Here is a 16,717-nt window from a genome sequence, read left to right on the forward strand (position 1 = left end):
ACCTTTCTCATCATCATCTTTACCCCATTGGGGAAATCTTGCAGGAGCTCCAGAACAAGAGCGTTTGATAGTTATTTAGTATTTCTTCTATTTCCAAACAATGGCACCATCAGTCGTCTCCTTCTCACCAAGCTTCTGTCTGTAGCCTAGTCAAGGTTTGTGCAGGTCTTGTCCCTGACATCCTTTAAAACCTGTTTGGTCTGGACCACGAGAGGTTGAACTGGAAGATACAGATTCTGTTGGCAGGCATCTTTTATCTACATAACAAGCTGACTCAGGAGAACTTTCTTAAAGTGACAGGACTAATCTGTGGTCCATATGGGCACAGAACCAATCTGTGGAGCCAGAATTCTTGCTGGTCGGTACGGGATCAAATACTTATTTCACTGACTGAAATGCAAATCAATTTATAACCTTTATATTAAAAAAGTTTTTTTTGTTGATATTCTGTCTCTATCAGTTAAAATAAACCTACCATAAAAATGCTAGACCCTTCATTTCTTTGTAAGCAGGCAAACTTACAAAATCAGCAGAGGATCAAATCATTATTTCCCTCACTGTATATGAATCATACCACAGAGCCACTGATTTCTTTTATTGTAACATGGAACAAATGTTTACAAAAACCTTTTCAATTCTTTAAAGAATAAACAATCTTAATGTAAAAACTTCAGAAAAAAAACACCCTCAGGAAATCAACAAAAGCACAGAAATCTTCAACGAAACACAGGAACATAAATGTTTTTCATTATCTGCTGCTTAGACTTCTGGTCCTTCTCCTCCTGGAATCAACTACAAAGAAAAAACACCAAGCGTTAATAAAACACAACATGTGCATCGGGAGAAAAACATTGCACTTGAACACACCGGACAGACTACAGATGGCAGCTAACAAGTGTGAGAGAACATATCTGTCGCACACCAGCAGGTGTCTGTACTCTGTATCAGAGAAACCAGAAGATATACAAAGCAAGCGGCGCTTTATGTTCACACCGGCCTCGCTCATAGCGACACACTCGTGTCGTTATCTGGAACTGGCAGCGTCAGCTCTTGGCATCTCCTCTTTACTGTCGGTGGTTTGCTTTTGTCAGTCCTGTTTTCTTCCTTGTGCACTCATTAGTAAAGCTCAACAGCCAATGTGAGTGTTCTTTCTGGCCACCGAGCTCCTACGCTGTATCGCCATGCAGAATAAACAGAACACACTGACAAAACTAAAGCTGAGCCACGCTCAAAAACCACCTGCCACTGTCTGAAGGCTGACCGTCAGTTCTGTGTGTCCTGGGCTTTATAAGCAGTTAAGCAGCTCTGATGGCTTCATTCCTCCAACATCACTTCATTACACATCAAAATAATGACAACCAGGAATTTGACTGACAGGATTTCACACACAGCCACAGTCATCAAATGTTTACTGGTGTTGTGATGTCGAGTGGGTACACACTTCACTCATTGTGTCAGCATGAGTACTGGACTGTTGATTGAGGGAAGTTGCTGTGTTATAAAATGAGTGTATGACGGATTGTTTTACCATTGTGATGTTGTTGCCATTCAGCAGAATCTGATCCAGTTTCGTGATCCGTCTTCCCTCTGGAGTGATTTCACTGTGACATGACACGAAGCAGAAATGAGATTTGATTCTGCAGTTTTAAAACAGATCCGTTCTCTACGCAAGCATTTGATAACAAACTCGTCTAAGTTCACCACCATCTTTGTTTTCAGTGTTTGCACAAGGGCTGCTGCTAGAGCACGTTTCTCTCTCATCCATGTCAACGGCTGAGAAACTAACAACACATCTAGCTTCATGGCACTGATGTTGAATGAGAGAAACACGCATCTGAGGAGCAGCTGGACGCATGTGCAGCGAGTAAAGAAAATGATTTCACAAATGTAATATTAAAGATACATACAACTCTGTCACATCCTCAAGGACCATATCTGAGAAACTGATTAAGAAACCTTCCATTTCTGTCACAACGAATGTGTTATCATCCAACTTAATGATGAAGCTTTGGTTTTAATGATGTCATCATCAGATCTAATGATGTCATTGCCTGTTGGTGTTGACATCATGCCTAAAGGACAGAGGTGGACGAAGTACACAACTTCCTTACTTGAGTGAAAGTACAGATACTACTGGTCAAATATTACTCCACTACAAGTAAAAGTTGTAAAGACAGATTCTTACTTAAGTAAAAGTACAGAAGTACGTGCTTTTAAACGTACTTAAGTATTAAAAGTAAATGTCCTTCATGTCAGTTGTGCATTGTTTTATTGTCGTATACCTTATGCCTCTGAAGCAACCTACTGAACACACTGAGTAGCTCACAGTATCAGTTGTATTAAAGGATTAGTTCACTTCAAAATTTGCCCCCATTGACTTTCCATAGTAGTTTTTATTCCTACTATGGAAAGTCAATGGGGGAAAATTTTGCAGTGAGCAACTCCTTTAAGAGCTTTATATGTTTAGCACATATATGTTTAGTTTAGATATAATCCTGTATGATCATTTAGCCTAATTATCCTCATTAGCCCCCTAGGCCTATGTATTTATGAGCAGTGTTCTTTTATTTTGTATATTCCCTTAACCAGTTTTAGCAGCAATTTACCAGTAAGTAATAAGGTTCTTGTAAATAGTAAAGTGTAGAAGCCATGTGTTTGTTGGATTTATTACCATTTGTATTACCATAATTTAACTACAAACATACTGTAAACTATAGCTAGTATAATGAACTATGTTCATTATATGTTTAGTTGCTGTGGTTTTACTAAAGATTATTAATTGGAGTATGGTTCCCATATATAGAAAATGGTAAATATGTTGATACTGTGGTTTTACTGCAAATACCATCCCTGCTGAAAAAACAAATAATTTTTGAATTAGAATGAGATTTTTAAATTAAATTCCTCTTTGTAGTGTGTTTTGGGTTTTATTCCAATAGGATTTACCATCCCACCAATAGAATCCATCACATACAAGTAGACAACAAGTATCCATAGTACAATTCCCATTATAACCATTAAATCCATTACATTTTATGTTGTATTTTGGGCAGGGTTCTATTGTTTTTATTTCAACAGGAATACTTCAACTATAGTTACTTCAGTAAAAACATCATTCATTTTCCAAATCGCTTTAAATGATATAGCAGCAGATCAGAAGTTAACACGCACGCGTAGCTCAAGGTGTATGTGATGCTTATTTACCGTTTAGCCGTTATGCCGATCATTTTCATGACAATGTTTCTACGATCTTTGACTGATCGTAACCCACAGATGATTACACCACACTTTAACATGTGCCTTTTTCGTCTTTTATTGTTCTATTTGCCTTTTTAGAGCGCTATCAATGGTGTAGCAGCGCCTACGTTTACATTAGTTTAGCGGGGAAGATCCCAGAGTTGCCAGATTTGCGTTAAAAAAATCTGCCAAATGGCCATTCAAAGCTTGCCGGAAAACCGCGAGCTTAGAAAAACTGAAATACTTGGCAACAGTAAAAGGTCCTGGCAGATCGCAAGCCAGATAAATTGCGCACACAGGAAACCCCGCTGCATAGAAACCATTTTCTACTTTTGGACCTTTTTATAAATGTAGTGGAGTAAAAAGTATAATATTTGTCTTTCAAATGTAGTAAAGTTAAAGTACAAGTACTCAGAAAAAATAATACTCAAGTAAAGTACAGATACTCAAAAAGTGTACTTAAGTACAGTACTCAGGAAAATTTAATTCGTTACTGTCCACCACTGCTAAAGGATACTGACAAAGTCGTCGAATCCGAGCAGAGTTCCGACGATCTCCTTATCATTCTTCATGACGATGTGAATCCTCGAACCGATGCATTTATCTACCAGCTCTGAAAGACATCACACAATCCATTAAAACATCACGCACAGCAGTCACTGGAATTACATTTAGCTACAGCAGTTATTGTGCAGTATGACATACTTGAGCGTTTCTCAAACTAAAGTGAGCAGAAATGAGAAGCGTGTGTGAACTCCAGAAACACAATCATAAAACACGAAACTCCCTCGTGTTGCTCCATCACTGTATGAATAACTTTCTCACAAACTAGAGACATATTGAAGACTGTGGACGTAAGTTACTTTTTACGTAAGTAAATATTGTTTCCTTAATGCTTAAGGACAGATGCATCACATTCATAATCACATTCACTAGTTCGACAACAGTCGCTTTGCTTTAGTGACTAACGTAACGTAACGTTTCTGGGATTCATATCTGAACGCGGGATGAATCTGTGAATCGTGGTTTAACGCATTTGAACACAACACCTTAATAGCATGTATATAATTATTATCCTGTTTTCACACCATTAAAAGGCAAAAAGACCTTATTTACATACTGTTCTTATGCTAAGGTGTATTTTGTGTAAAGCTGCTTTGCAACGATACAATTGTAACGTTAACTATACAAAATTGTTAAAAGCGCTATAGAAATAAATTGGAATTAAACAGCCGAGGGCGCAAGACTCGTTCGGCTTAATAACCAACATTCATTTTTAAATAATGACACGACTTCATTACAAAGATAAAAAGTCGCACATACCGAGTGGCAAGAGCTGAGAAGGGTTCGTTGTCGCGACCGCCGCCATTTTGAAACCAGACCTGAACAATCGCTTCGAGAAGACCACGTGACACAGATCATCAGACCTGAACAATCGCTTCGAGAAGACCACGTGACACAGATCATCAGACCTGAACAATCGCTCAAAACAGGACCGTACATTATTAATAAGATATGGCCACAATTTCCTCCAATATTTGATCTTTTAATGCTTCTCTGCTGAACCGCATTACGCAACGTGGATACACGCACGCACGCACACACGCGAAAAGTACGATTTTGTTTCTCTTTTAAAAACATGAATGGTGATGGTTTTGTTCCTCGTGTTTTAAATCGGTGGTTTAAACTTTAAAGTGAAAAGTACAGCCCAGGTAGCACGTCTGTAAGATGTCTGCTAAAGATATGGAGATATGGAAAACATCTGCTGTGTAAAAACATCTTGGAAAGAGCGGTTTTACATTCTACACCATAAACATCTTACAGACGTCTACTAGATGTCTATGACGTCTGACAGGAAGCAGACATCTCAGAGACATATGCTATCAGGGAGGTGACATTCACAGATCAATAAAGTTTCGTTTCGTTTCCTTAAAACCAAGAAAAAATGTTTTGGTTGAAACCATTCAGAGGAAAGACTTTTTTTCTAGCCAACAAGGTTCCATAATTATTGGCCAAAATGTAATTTGACTTCTCATAGCCCCTCCTCTTTTTTTATTAAAGCAAATCTGCTTAAAGGTACAGTTCACCCAAAAATGAAAATTCTGTCATGATTGACACGCTATAGTTGTTCCAAACCTGTAGAAATGTTTTTGGTTGAACACAGAGAAAGATATTTGGAAGAATTCTTGTAACCAAACAGTAGGAAAAATGACAATGGTGGTCAAAAGTGCCTCTGTTTGCTGTCCTACATTCTTCAAAATATCTTCTTTTGTGTCTCAACAGAACAAAAGAAAATCAAGTAATTTTTCCTACCATGGTAGTCAATGGGGTCCAAGAACTGTCTGGTTACAAGCATTCTTCCAAATATCTTTCTCTGTGTTCATCAGAACAAAGAAATGTATACAGATTTGGAACAACTCGAAGGCGAGTAAATGATGACAGAAATGTTAGTTTTGGGTGAACTATTCCTTTAACATTTGTCGACTTGTTTTAAGGTCTAATTGGTAAAAAAAAATGGCAGTTTTAGTCGCAGTGTCACTCCCCTGGACAGAACTGGACAAAATTAAGCATGCAGCTTCTGGACCCCTACAAAAAGTCCTTACCAAACTATTAAAATAATTATAATAATAAACACTGTCCTGATAGCACACGTACATCTGGCAGACATTTATTTGATTATTTGTAAAATGACATTTGCAGATGTCATGTACATCTGCAAGACAATTTTTTTTATTGTTGCTCATCTGCAATATGTCTCTGAAAGGTCTGCTGTCAGATGTCATAGAGACATCTAGAAGACGTCTGTAATATGTTTAGAATGCATGTTTAGAATGCATGTAAAACTGTTCTTTCGAAGACGTTTGTCTGATGTTTTTACAAAGCAGATGTTTTCCAGATCTTTAGCAGACATCTTACAGACGTACATGTGCTAGCTGGGTGTCACCATGACAGGACAATTGCTTTTACTAAAGGCACATTATTATGATACCAAACATCTCATGGCTCTCTGTCGAATGATGAGAGCGAAGGAGGAAAGTTCACATTTCTTATGACAAACAAACCATCAGAACTGGATTACTTTATGAAGAACAGCTCCCAGCACAGTAGCATCAATCAGGACTTTTTATTTATTCGAATTAGAAAGCAGATTTAAGGCACCCCGAGGGAATTAATCGAGGGTTTGTTACATAGATAATCAAGAGTCAGGCATGTTACCGAACCAGCGGACAATGGAAGCGTTAAGTGTAATGCGACCACAAGTGAACATTCTGGAACAGAGAAGCATATCATGCAAGTGTACAAGTTGCCATTTTGCACCAAAGAAGGTTTAATCGTACGGTCACATAGTCATTGGCTTACATCATTCAACTTACAGTAAAAACAGAAATAAAAAGACATCATCAGTTACTCTGAGCGCAGACACGAGCCAGTTAAATTGATCGTTCTCCCTATTTTTGATCTCTACGGCCAGATTGTCCATAACAGGTCCAATAAATTTCAAGCTCATTATTCTAGAGCGGTGAATAAATTACAGGTTTACTCCTTTCAGCTATACGTGAGGCAGCGACACCATGTCCTCCTCCACCTCGAACTCCTCGGCTCCATCGGGAGAGAAGAGGTAGGTCGGAGGCTTCCAAGGCGACTCTTCGAGGCAGGACGGATAGAGTTTACCCACGGCACAGCGGAAGTCTTTACCCAGGTCCCAGAGCACTCGCTCGGACACGGGCTGGCGCAAACACCAGCGGTCCAGCTCCAGGTCGTACTGATAGAGCGCGTACTTGGCCCGCTCGTTCAAGTGCGTCTCGCGTATGAATATGCACAACGTGTCGAGCAGGACCACGGCGCGCACGCACGGGTCTGAGTATCTCTTGGCCGGGATGTTGGCAGCGAGGCGCCACTCGTTTTTGTTGACGTCGTAGATCTCCACTGTCACGGAGGAGCCGTCGATGGTGCTGGTCGGCAGACGCAGGCCCGTGTTGCCCACCACGTGCAGGCCACCGATGTAGAAGACCAGGCCGTCCAAGGCGGCGGCAGAGGCGAAGCAGCGGCTGGTTTGCCGCATGGCCATTTCAACCCAGGTGTCGGCTCGGGGAAAGTAACAGTACATGAGGTCGTGGGTCATGACATAGAGGCATTCACGTGCCGTCACCGCCGTGCTCCAGCTCCACGCGCAGGGAAGAGGGCTGGTCATGCTCCATTCGTCTCGCTCGCAGTCGTAACGCTCCACCGTGCGCTTGTTCATCTCGCCTCCCACGTTATCGCCGCCGATGGCGTAGATGAAGCCCTGGCAGTAGACCAGCGACGGCTTGGTGCGAGCGCACAGCATGGGCGTTTTGGCCACCCAGGCGTTCTGCTGGGCGTTCAGCCAGTAGAAGCTGTCCACCGAACAGTAGGCCGCCTGCAGCTTGCCGCTTTTGCTGCCGTGACTGGCCAGAGCGCTCTTCAGCGGGATCTGACCACCGGCGATGAATATGTCATTGTCCGGGGTGACCAGCGTGCCGAACTTCTGCAAGTCTCCGGGTGGGCTGCTCAGTTTGTACACTTTCTCTGCTTGCGGGCTGTAGCAGACCACCGTGTGGCGCGAGCCCATTACCACCGGGTGGCTTTCGGCCGGCGGCTCGGCTTCCACGAAAATCAGCATTTCTTCCTTGGTCATGCCCAGTCTGGGCTTAAAAAACTTTGGCATGGACTTGTACAGGCCTTGCACCACCACAGACTTGTCGTTGGGCGGCAGCCCTTGAAACCAGGCGCGCTGGGTCACCTCGGAGAGCGCGTCGATGCGGATCTGGCTGAGCACCGACGACAGGTACTGCGAGCGCGTTTCCATGTTGTATTCCAGCCACAGCATGGCCGCCTCGCGGACCGTCTCCTCCTTCTCCACGTTGAGGTTGTCGCTGCTCAGCAGGTCCAGCAGGAGTTCATGCGACAGCTGCAGGAAGGCGTCCTGTCGGTACACCACCGGGAACTTGTGCTCCACCATGCGTTTTGCACTCTGCTTCAGCTCGGGGCAGCTGAACAGGTCACCGATGCTCAGCATCCGCACGCAGTTTTCTGCCGTGATCTTCTTCACCAGGTAATCTCGACACTGCAGCAAAACATCCTCCACCTGTGAGAAGACGAGAAATCACTTAGCGCTGGCACGAACAGCTGGCATTCTCTACAAACTCTCGCTGTCTCCGAAAACAAACCAGTGCTGCAGATGATTCAGGAAAAAATTAGAATAATACAAATGCAAATGTGACGTAGCTCTACCTGGGGAAGCCTTTTAAAACAACTTCTGATCAGTACATGTGCGTCCATGGTGCACTATCACAGTTTTACATCAATAAGTGAAATTATGATAGCAGAAAAAAAAGAATCACATTCGTCTGTTCATTGTTTTCAGCCAGCTTGACGATAAAAGGATGTTTTCAATATCGAAGATGCTGCGTCAATGTTACTGTGCGTGATTAATCATTTAATTGGTTTATTTTAAAAAAGGGGCAGTTGTGGCTTAATGGTTAGAGAGTCGGACTCATGACCAGAAGGTTGCCGGTTCGATTCCCAGGGCCGGCGGCTAACAACTGAGATGCCCTTGAGCAAGGCACCTTACCCCTACTTGCTCCCCGGGCGCTGCAGTGATAGCTGCCCACTGCTCCGGGGGTACGTGTGTTCACTACTCTCTGGATGGGTTAAATGCAGAGGTCACATTTCGTTGCCTTGTACAAAAAAAAAAAAAAAAAGGTGAAGATGTGGAAATAAATGTCTTTCTGACCTGAAGGAAACACGCCGTCTCATAGAGAGGTTCAACAGTGCAGTCGTTGATGAGCAGGTTACCGGTGTAAGCGTAAGTTATGATGGTCTGAAGAGTAGAAGGATCAACATTTCTAAGATGAACATGAGATTGTTTGCTCTCACTGAGTCCGCTCATGAACATGGCCCTACAAGAACACAAAACATCGTTATAAAACTGCACCTTCAAAATGTTTATTCATTGACTTTTATTTGAACATTTCAACTAAATTAAATGGAAATTCATGACCACAGCTTCATTTACGGTTTATTTTAATAATATTTTAATTTTCAAATGTCTACCACCGTTTACTACACCGCTCTCTGCAATACTTGATTTTGATTGGCCAGATTCTGTTATTCCCTGATAATGACGTTTAAAACTAATAACACACTGCCATCTGGGTACTGCGAGTCATATTGACCGCTGCAGACACAAATGAAATATAAATATGCTTTTTAAATATCATATATGATTACATTTACAAACGATTACACCAAACAGGTTTGCATTTGTTACAAATGAAATGATCCAATAAAATATTTCACATTCAATAACTGACTCTTGAGGTAAGTAACCCTGTAATAAGTGGGATAATGTACAGGCAGCCGGTTCTTATCACAAAAAACCCTTCAGTTCAGTGTGATGAAAGAGCCTGCGCTTCACATCAGCTCCAGATCACACGGTTAGGATTTATTCTGCTGAATGTACATTATCCCACACCAAACCTCCAGGTTCTGTCATCATGCGCTTGACGTGTATATGAGGGAATCTGTCAGATCAGATGAATGCGTCCTCACCTGAAGTAAGAGCTACAGGTGGCCAGCACCATCTTATGACAGGGAAACTCCGTGTCGTCCACCAGCAGTGTGATGTCAGTCAATAACTTCTGCTCATAGAAGAACTTCAGCTGCTCCAGCACAGAAACGGCGTAGTCTGTGTTGACCGGCCGACGCTCTCCAACCTCCGACATCGTATCCCATGAGTTTGAGACCAGATTCAAACCAGAGCGGATGGGTTCCGTTTGTCCGAGTGACGTCCTTCTGACCCACACCGTCAATCAGCAGCTGTTCAAGAGGATGCTGGGATTGCTGGATGAAGAAGAGGTGAGGTAGAGCCGTCTACATCAGTGCACGTGTAGTCCAGTGTACCTGTCGAGCACATGGATTTCACTCATTGTTATATTGCTAAACACACCGTTCTTCTACAGAAACATGACAAAGTTAACACAACAGTTATAAAGGGACACATATATGCACTTCTTCCAGGATCTCACAGTACTTTCCTGTCAATTCTGCAGTCTGAAATGATGTACTGCAGCTTTTCTTAGAAACTGCAATGTCTCGTGCAACTTTTGCGTTGCTTTTCAAGATATAATGGTGTTCTGCCTTTACTTTAACTGCATACACACATAAGAGGTCAAGTGATGGACCAGCATTGTTCATCCACTCAGAACCGCTCCAATGCTTCAGATTCAAAACAAAAACAGCTTGAGTGCTTTTCTTTCACAAGCAGACAAAACGTTGTTTAAAGGTGTTAAGCAGGAATGTTGTTGTGCTGACATTGTATGAATAGTTTTTCAAGTGGTTCACTACTGTGACTCATCTAAACCAGGTGTGAACTAGTGAACAGACGTACGATTCATTTTTACTGAACCAATTGACTAAATGAGTCAGCCCAGATAGCACAGGTACATATGTAAGATGTCTGCTAAAGATCTGGAAAACATCTGATAAACTTCAGAAGTTTCAAATACATTCTAAATTATAAACCTATTACAGACATCTGGTAAATGTCTACCTGAGGTCTCAGAGGCGTATGAGCAAACAATAAAAAAACGTAGTGCAGAATGATGTAAATGCAGACACCACATAGACGGGAGCAGGTCTGAATGTCTCACACATGTACAGTACAGCAGAATCATGTCAAACACATCTGAAGTCACACCAAAACAAAACAAAACAAAACTCAAACTGAACATTCTGACACTTCTTTTCAGCTCATTAAACAGGCTGTCCCATTGGTTGACATCACATTATATATTGTGTATGTGGTGATGACGTGCTGTCAGGAGCAGTGTAAACAGCCATGATGACATCAGCAGTGAGTGTAAACTGCGAACTCAAACGCGACATCTTTCGGGTTCCGATGATGATGATGTTTTTATATTGGCGGGACAGAAGCGGTTTCCAGTGAAACCTCATTAGGAGCTCAGCACCAGCCCACACGGGCATGAGCGAACACAGAGTTACTCACTCTAAAGAACAAGTAACTGTGATCTCAACATCAATAAACACATCATGTTAGTATGTCAGTCAGGTGTTTTGTCTTTAATAAACGGGCTGTAAGCAGAGTAGACAGAGGTCACCTTACCTCCGATGAGCCGCAGTGAGCTCCGGCTGCCGGATCACAACACAAAGCCGAAGCTCATGCACAAACACCGCAAGAGAGCGGGCGGCCGGTTAGCAGCGATCGGACCCGATATGCTCCAGTCAAAGTGTCCGATCACCCTGAACTCGATCTCAGCGTGTTAACAAACTCTAAAGCATGTTCCCCTGGATCACTGCTGCTTTAGCTTTCAAATACATCAGCATACGCAGATATGACATATGCTAATGCTGCTAGCCGCGGCTGCGCTCATCCTAACAGCACACCTTCACTGAGTTTAACACAGAACTTTATATAAATACATTCAACAACATCGATCGTCCACTTCAGAAATCAAACACGAACACTGTATACTTAACGCGACGTGGCTCAACGACGTCTTCCGCGCATCGTGAGGGCTAATTTAAGAAGTTGCTTCGTTCAGCTTTACTAGCCGCAGGCTAACAGCGCGAGAACTCGAGCAGCGACGCCGAAGGGGCGGGGTCAGGACACTTCCGGCTTGCCTTGCATGAGATGACGGACGGCGTTTCCTTGAACCGAAAAGACAGTGGCATGTGTGCGATAAGAGTTGTGTGATAATACAGTTGAATAATTATAGAAGGCGAGAGAGTCATCTGGCTTTAAAGTACAGAAGTCGGGGGTCTTCATGCGGCACTGCGCAGAGCGATCGGTGTATGACATCACAACATCGCGAGATCGCTCTGCGCAGTGCCGCATGAAGTCGAACACATCTCTAAAGTCTCTGTAAGTGCACTAGATCCGATGTTTCAAGCATCTGCTAGCTGCTTTGCCAACAAACGCAACTATTCTAATTAACATGTCTGATTGTGTGGGTGTGGCCGAATGCTAATTAACATGTCTGATTGTGTGGGTGTGGCCGAATGCTAATTAACATGTCTGATTGTGTGGGTGTGGCTTTCTCTGGATTCACAACAGGCTCTTGATTTAAACCTGAGGGAGAAAACCACAGTGTTTTTTGATCGGTGAAAGACTTCCGTGCTAAAGTCGGTTTGATTAAGGTAAGCAAACATGATCTTGTTTATTTAGTTTTAATTGTGACTGCAATAAACCCGGTTGCAGATGTAACTTAATTAAACCCAATAATCACGTGTATTTCACATATGTGTACGCACACGCACAATGAAGTGTGTGTGGATCAATGTTTTTCCATTGCGAGAGCTCTAATATAACAGGTGATTGACTCATGCATGTAGTACTGCCAGTGTTGGGCAATCTGTTGCAGATTAATTTCGATTCAGAAACACATTTCATTTCTCTTGTTTTCTTGTTCTCTTACACACTGATGCTGAATGTTTGGTGGTGTGCGGCAGTGATGGCTGCTGTCTCTGCTCAAGAGCTCTCTGGAGGTGTATCAGATGTACATTCACAGGCACCGCGACACACCGCTCGGCTCTTCCATCAGGACCAACAGTTTCATCGACAGCCCTTTTACATTCCCAACACTCAACCTGTCCTGCCATGTCAATGGCCTCTGTCTGCTCCGTATGTGCCCTACACAGGATTCCCTGGCTTAGGTGTGTGTATGTATGCATGCATGGTCTTATGTTTAACCATTTTCTGATTTTTGGAAAATTAATTTTCATGAGTTACATGAGGATTTGTGACCCTGTCTGAAAAATACTTTGAGATTAGGAGCATCAAAGTTTGATTTCAGTCTTTAATTTCACCATGATTTTAATCTTTGACATGATCTTACTCTGGCTGTATTATTAAAGATATCGAAGTTATGTTTTCACAGAATTTTCTTTACATTGTATGTAGAAAACCGCAAATCACAAAAATGCTTTATGCTGGGTTTTCACAGACAGAGTCACATTTAATTTAGCTTTGGATACTGTTTTTGGCTATCTCTCTTATGGGTTGTTGTTGTTATTTGCACATATTTATGAGGTCAATAACATTGAGCAAATAATGTTCTTGATGCATATAAATGTGGCATGTGTTAATAACTGCTTGCCCGTCTGTTAAAGGAATAGTTCACTCAAATAAAAATGTAGCCCGTTTTAAAGCTGCATAAGAGAACTACATATGTATTCTCTCGGTGTCAAACTGCAAATGTTTGAACTAAATGCCAGTTTCATGACATTGTGAAACTTTGTTCTTATAACCCAGAGAGAAAAGCCTTTACATGGATCTTATCAGGATAAGTGGAAATCTTTCATTGCTCGAAGATGATGAAATAAATGTGATCAGACCATCTTTAGTGATGCATGTGATATAAATGTTGTTTTGTTTTTTTAGGTTATGGGATGGTGATGCCATCATTAGTCTTGCCTCCGTGTCTGGACGTCTCTGGATACATGCTTCCTCATACCCCGCTGCACATGTTGGATCACAGACGTGTGATGAACCCTCACCTGCCTCCAAATATCTCCCACCAGGCCAATCGCTTCCACTCTCAAAATGGCGTGCCCCACAATCGCGTGATGGTCAGCACTGAGGTTCAAACCGAGCCTCTGTGTCGCAGCTCTGCACAAGACTCTCACGCGGGCTCCGAGTCGGGGAGAGGAACGGGTTGTGACAGTCCAGTGTCTGCGTCCATCAGCTTCGCTGAAAACCACTCTGGAGCTTGTGCTGAAGATACGCCCGTGTTCACTCACAACAAAGTTGTGTCCAACAATACCATCAACACGACTGATGTGTCTGCGCTTCACAAAAGTGAAATCCTCGTCCAGGCAGAACGGGTGCAAATCAAATGCAGTCAAACGCCTTCCACATTAAAGATGATTCGAACCAGTGAAAACCCGGAGCTCACCTGTAATGACGCCGGTGATCTTCTGCAATGCAGCGTGGGGTCCATCCTCTCCGAGGATGTTGTTTTGTGCTCTTACCGCTCATTGGCTATTAGAAAAAATAAACAAGGTGTTGATGCTGGACACTTGGGATACTCGAGGAAGCATTGCCTCCCGGTTTGTAAGGTTCGCATGTCTCCGTCATGTGCAGCGTGTCCTAAACTAAACGCGTCGAATGTTAAGAGCTTTGAAGCAGATAAAAGCTGTGGGATGCAGAGAACCTGTAACCTTAAGAAGACCAAACAGAACTTTAAGATTCTGCGGCTGCCCTTTGACACTCAGACGTACAGTCAGCTGGAGGCTTCAGTCTGGTCAGTGGAGTCTCTGGTGCCATACGTGCCGTCCATTCTCAGGCCTCCTAAAACTCCAGAAAGTCACACTGTTCCTGTAGGGAGGAATCGACACACCACTGAGTCGACTAAACGTCACCATCGAGAGTTCCGTATGTGCCGCTCCCCATACAGCCCTTCAACGACCTTTGACACGCAGACGTGCCGCCAGCTCGAGGCTTCCATGTGGTCAGTGGAGTCTCTGGCGCCGTATGTGCCGTCTGGCGACTGGATGATCGGGAAAGGTCATGTGACCCCTCAGAAGTGTCCAGAGAGTGATGCTATTCCCCTAGTGAAGAATCGACATAGGGAGTCAACTAAACGTCACGGCTCTCCACACCGCCCTTCAACAAACTACAGTCAGCTGGAGGCTTCAGTCTGGTCAGTGGAGTCTCTGATGCCGTACGTGCCGTCCATTCTCAAAACTCCAGAGAGTCACGCTGTTCCTGTAGAGAACAATCGACATACTTTTGAGTCCACTAAACGTCAAGAGTTGCATAAGTGTGGCTCTCCATACCGCCCTTCAACAAGCTGGCTGGCTGACTTGGGGAATGTTTATTACTACAGTAAATTACCTGCTTTGCAGCAAAAGCTCAGTGGTTTCTGTAAATCTCCTGTTGAAAAGCCTGCACCTGAAGGGAAGCAGACCTGTAGTCCTGAATTATCTCTTCTCAAACAGGAGAAGATGAGGAGGAAACGAAGATCATCAGGCAGGAATGAGTGTTCCGGCACCGCTGGCGTGAGCTGTGAATGCGTTTCTCATTACTCAATGCAAATGCCACACTGCTTGTGTAAAACTGATCCTAAACTTTCAGATTCTCATTCCTGCAGAAGACACGAGAGCGCTGGTGTCAGGACCGATCATGAGACACAAAAGATGATTTTAGGAAGTCATTTGATGAAACTAAGAGAACAATCTGACCTGTGTGAAGACTGCAGATGTCTTCATTATGATGATGATGATGATGGTTGTGTGTCATGGAGATGGAGAGGTAAAACTAACACACATTCTGTGACCAGCACTAAATCATCATGAACTTTGAAGGAATGAAATGTAAATGTACATTTATCTGATGCTTGTCATGAGGTGAATAATATCGAGATCAACACATGACTGAACTCACACAACCCAATTCAACTTTACATTAAATTTATGAACAATTTTACAGTAAGAAGAATATCCTTAAAATGCTTCAGTAAAAACTTGAAAACAATTGATTGTTTTGATTGTTTGATTGTAGAGTGAAATGCACGTTTCAGGTATGATTTGCCAAACTTTATGTATATCTTTCGGTTTATTCCTCAGGTACAACACGAGGAGAGAAGAAAATGCAGATAAACACGAGCGGTCAGCGTGTACACCTGATGAATCGAGTGAAAGCACATTAATATTACAAACATCATGTAAATGTATGAAATCTTTTATTCCGTGATTTAATAAAGTATTTGGACTGAAAACTCTCTGGTGTCTGTTCCTTCAGCAGTCTGTCAACAACACGGATATTAATGTCTTTTAAATGTTCTAGATGTACAATATTGTCTGCACTTGGTGTGGAAGTTGTATGTTGGAATCATTTTCAAACACTTGTTTTTGATATGAGACGAGACATTTGACAGAAGTATCACTGATGTAATGCATCGTCTTCGAGTCAGGTGTACGATAACATGTATGTAAAAACATCACTGTCATTTGTGACTGGTAAGAGAATTCCATTTTATGTTGTGAAAGTGATGTGGTGACCCATAACCGAAATGTGACCTCTGCATTTAATCCATCCAGAGAGTAGCGAACACACGTACACCCGGAGCAGTGGACGACTATCACTGCAGCGCCCGGTCAATGTGCCGCTGTATTCATGAGTGAGTTCTGTATTAAAACTCTCAAATTGTCACTATTTGACTTGAACACGACACCAGACTGAAACCTCACTGAACACATCAGTCAGGCGTATTTACATCGCACTACATTAGGATGATCAGATCTTCTGTTCATGGCCAGCAGTCATATCACCCTGTAGCTCAGGACTGGTTGACCACTGAAGCTAAGCCGGGCTGAGCCTGGTCAGTATCTGGATGAGTGACCTCCTGGGAACGCTAGGTTGCTGCCGGAAGAGGTGTTGGTGAGAGCAGGAGGTGGTCTGTGTGGGTCCTAATGCCCCAGTATGGTGATGGGGACA

At 42.9% G+C, this 16,717-nt stretch overlaps 3 protein-coding genes across 5 annotated transcripts; 1 reads left to right on the forward strand and 2 right to left on the reverse strand.

Moving 5' to 3' along the window:
- Nucleotides 1-580: 580 nt before the first annotated feature.
- lsm5 (LSM5 homolog, U6 small nuclear RNA and mRNA degradation associated) lies at nt 581-4,691 on the reverse strand. Its single transcript, XM_057359452.1, has 5 exons — nt 4,561-4,691; nt 3,755-3,850; nt 1,908-1,935; nt 1,529-1,601; nt 581-792 (listed from the first exon to the last, which is right to left on the reverse strand). Exons 1-5 carry the CDS (start codon nt 4,604-4,606, stop codon nt 760-762), a joined length of 276 nt encoding a protein of 91 aa, XP_057215435.1. The 5' UTR covers nt 4,607-4,691; the 3' UTR covers nt 581-759.
- A 1,655-nt stretch (nt 4,692-6,346) lies between these two features.
- kbtbd2 (kelch repeat and BTB (POZ) domain containing 2) lies at nt 6,347-11,936 on the reverse strand. Its single transcript, XM_057358294.1, has 4 exons — nt 11,384-11,936; nt 9,811-10,161; nt 8,993-9,158; nt 6,347-8,344 (listed from the first exon to the last, which is right to left on the reverse strand). The coding sequence occupies exons 2-4, from the start codon at nt 9,981-9,983 to the stop codon at nt 6,788-6,790; spliced, it is 1,896 nt and encodes a 631-aa protein (XP_057214277.1). The 5' UTR covers nt 9,984-10,161; nt 11,384-11,936; the 3' UTR covers nt 6,347-6,787.
- A 171-nt stretch (nt 11,937-12,107) lies between these two features.
- Nucleotides 12,108-15,977, forward strand: buc2l (bucky ball 2-like). 3 transcript variants are annotated; one of them, XM_057359011.1, is made up of 5 exons: nt 12,108-12,142; nt 12,335-12,417; nt 12,730-12,933; nt 13,661-15,532; nt 15,847-15,977. In XM_057359011.1, the coding sequence occupies exons 3-5, from the start codon at nt 12,732-12,734 to the stop codon at nt 15,927-15,929; spliced, it is 2,157 nt and encodes a 718-aa protein (XP_057214994.1). In that variant the 5' UTR covers nt 12,108-12,142; nt 12,335-12,417; nt 12,730-12,731; the 3' UTR covers nt 15,930-15,977. The 3 variants fall into 3 exon arrangements, with proteins under 3 accessions (XP_057214994.1, XP_057214996.1, XP_057214995.1); XM_057359013.1 differs by lacking the exon at nt 15,847-15,977 and having other exon boundaries at nt 13,661-15,279; nt 15,372-15,517; XM_057359012.1 differs by lacking the exon at nt 12,108-12,142 and having other exon boundaries at nt 12,265-12,417.
- The last annotated feature ends 740 nt before the right edge of the window (nt 15,978-16,717 follow it).

The sequence above is a fragment of the Triplophysa rosa genome, linkage group LG18 (genome assembly GCF_024868665.1).
Source record: "Triplophysa rosa linkage group LG18, Trosa_1v2, whole genome shotgun sequence".
NCBI classification, from domain to species: domain Eukaryota; kingdom Metazoa; phylum Chordata; class Actinopteri; order Cypriniformes; family Nemacheilidae; genus Triplophysa; species Triplophysa rosa.

Coding starts and splice junctions, on each gene's coding strand:
- lsm5 (XM_057359452.1), bottom strand. CDS start 4,606: ATGGCGGCGGTCGCGACAACGAACCCTTCTCAGCTCTTGCCACTCG. Junction 1,602..1,907: donor CTTGAGGATGTGACAGAGTT/GTATGTATCTTT, acceptor GTCATGTCACAG/TGAAATCACTCCAGAGGGAA. Junction 793..1,528: donor ATGGCAACAACATCACAATG/GTAAAACAATCC, acceptor TTTTCTTTGTAG/TTGATTCCAGGAGGAGAAGG.
- kbtbd2 (XM_057358294.1), bottom strand. CDS start 9,983: ATGTCGGAGGTTGGAGAGCGTCGGCCGGTCAACACAGACTACGCCGTT. Junction 9,159..9,810: donor ACCTGTAGCTCTTACTTCAG/GTGAGGACGCAT, acceptor GTGTTCTTGTAG/GGCCATGTTCATGAGCGGAC. Junction 8,345..8,992: donor AGACGGCGTGTTTCCTTCAG/GTCAGAAAGACA, acceptor GTCTTCTCACAG/GTGGAGGATGTTTTGCTGCA.
- buc2l (XM_057359011.1), top strand. CDS start 12,732: ATGGCTGCTGTCTCTGCTCAAGAGCTCTCTGGAGGTGTATCAGATGTA. Junction 12,934..13,660: donor CACAGGATTCCCTGGCTTAG/GTGTGTGTATGT, acceptor TTGTTTTTTTAG/GTTATGGGATGGTGATGCCA. Junction 15,533..15,846: donor TGTGTCATGGAGATGGAGAG/GTAAAACTAACA, acceptor TTTATTCCTCAG/GTACAACACGAGGAGAGAAG.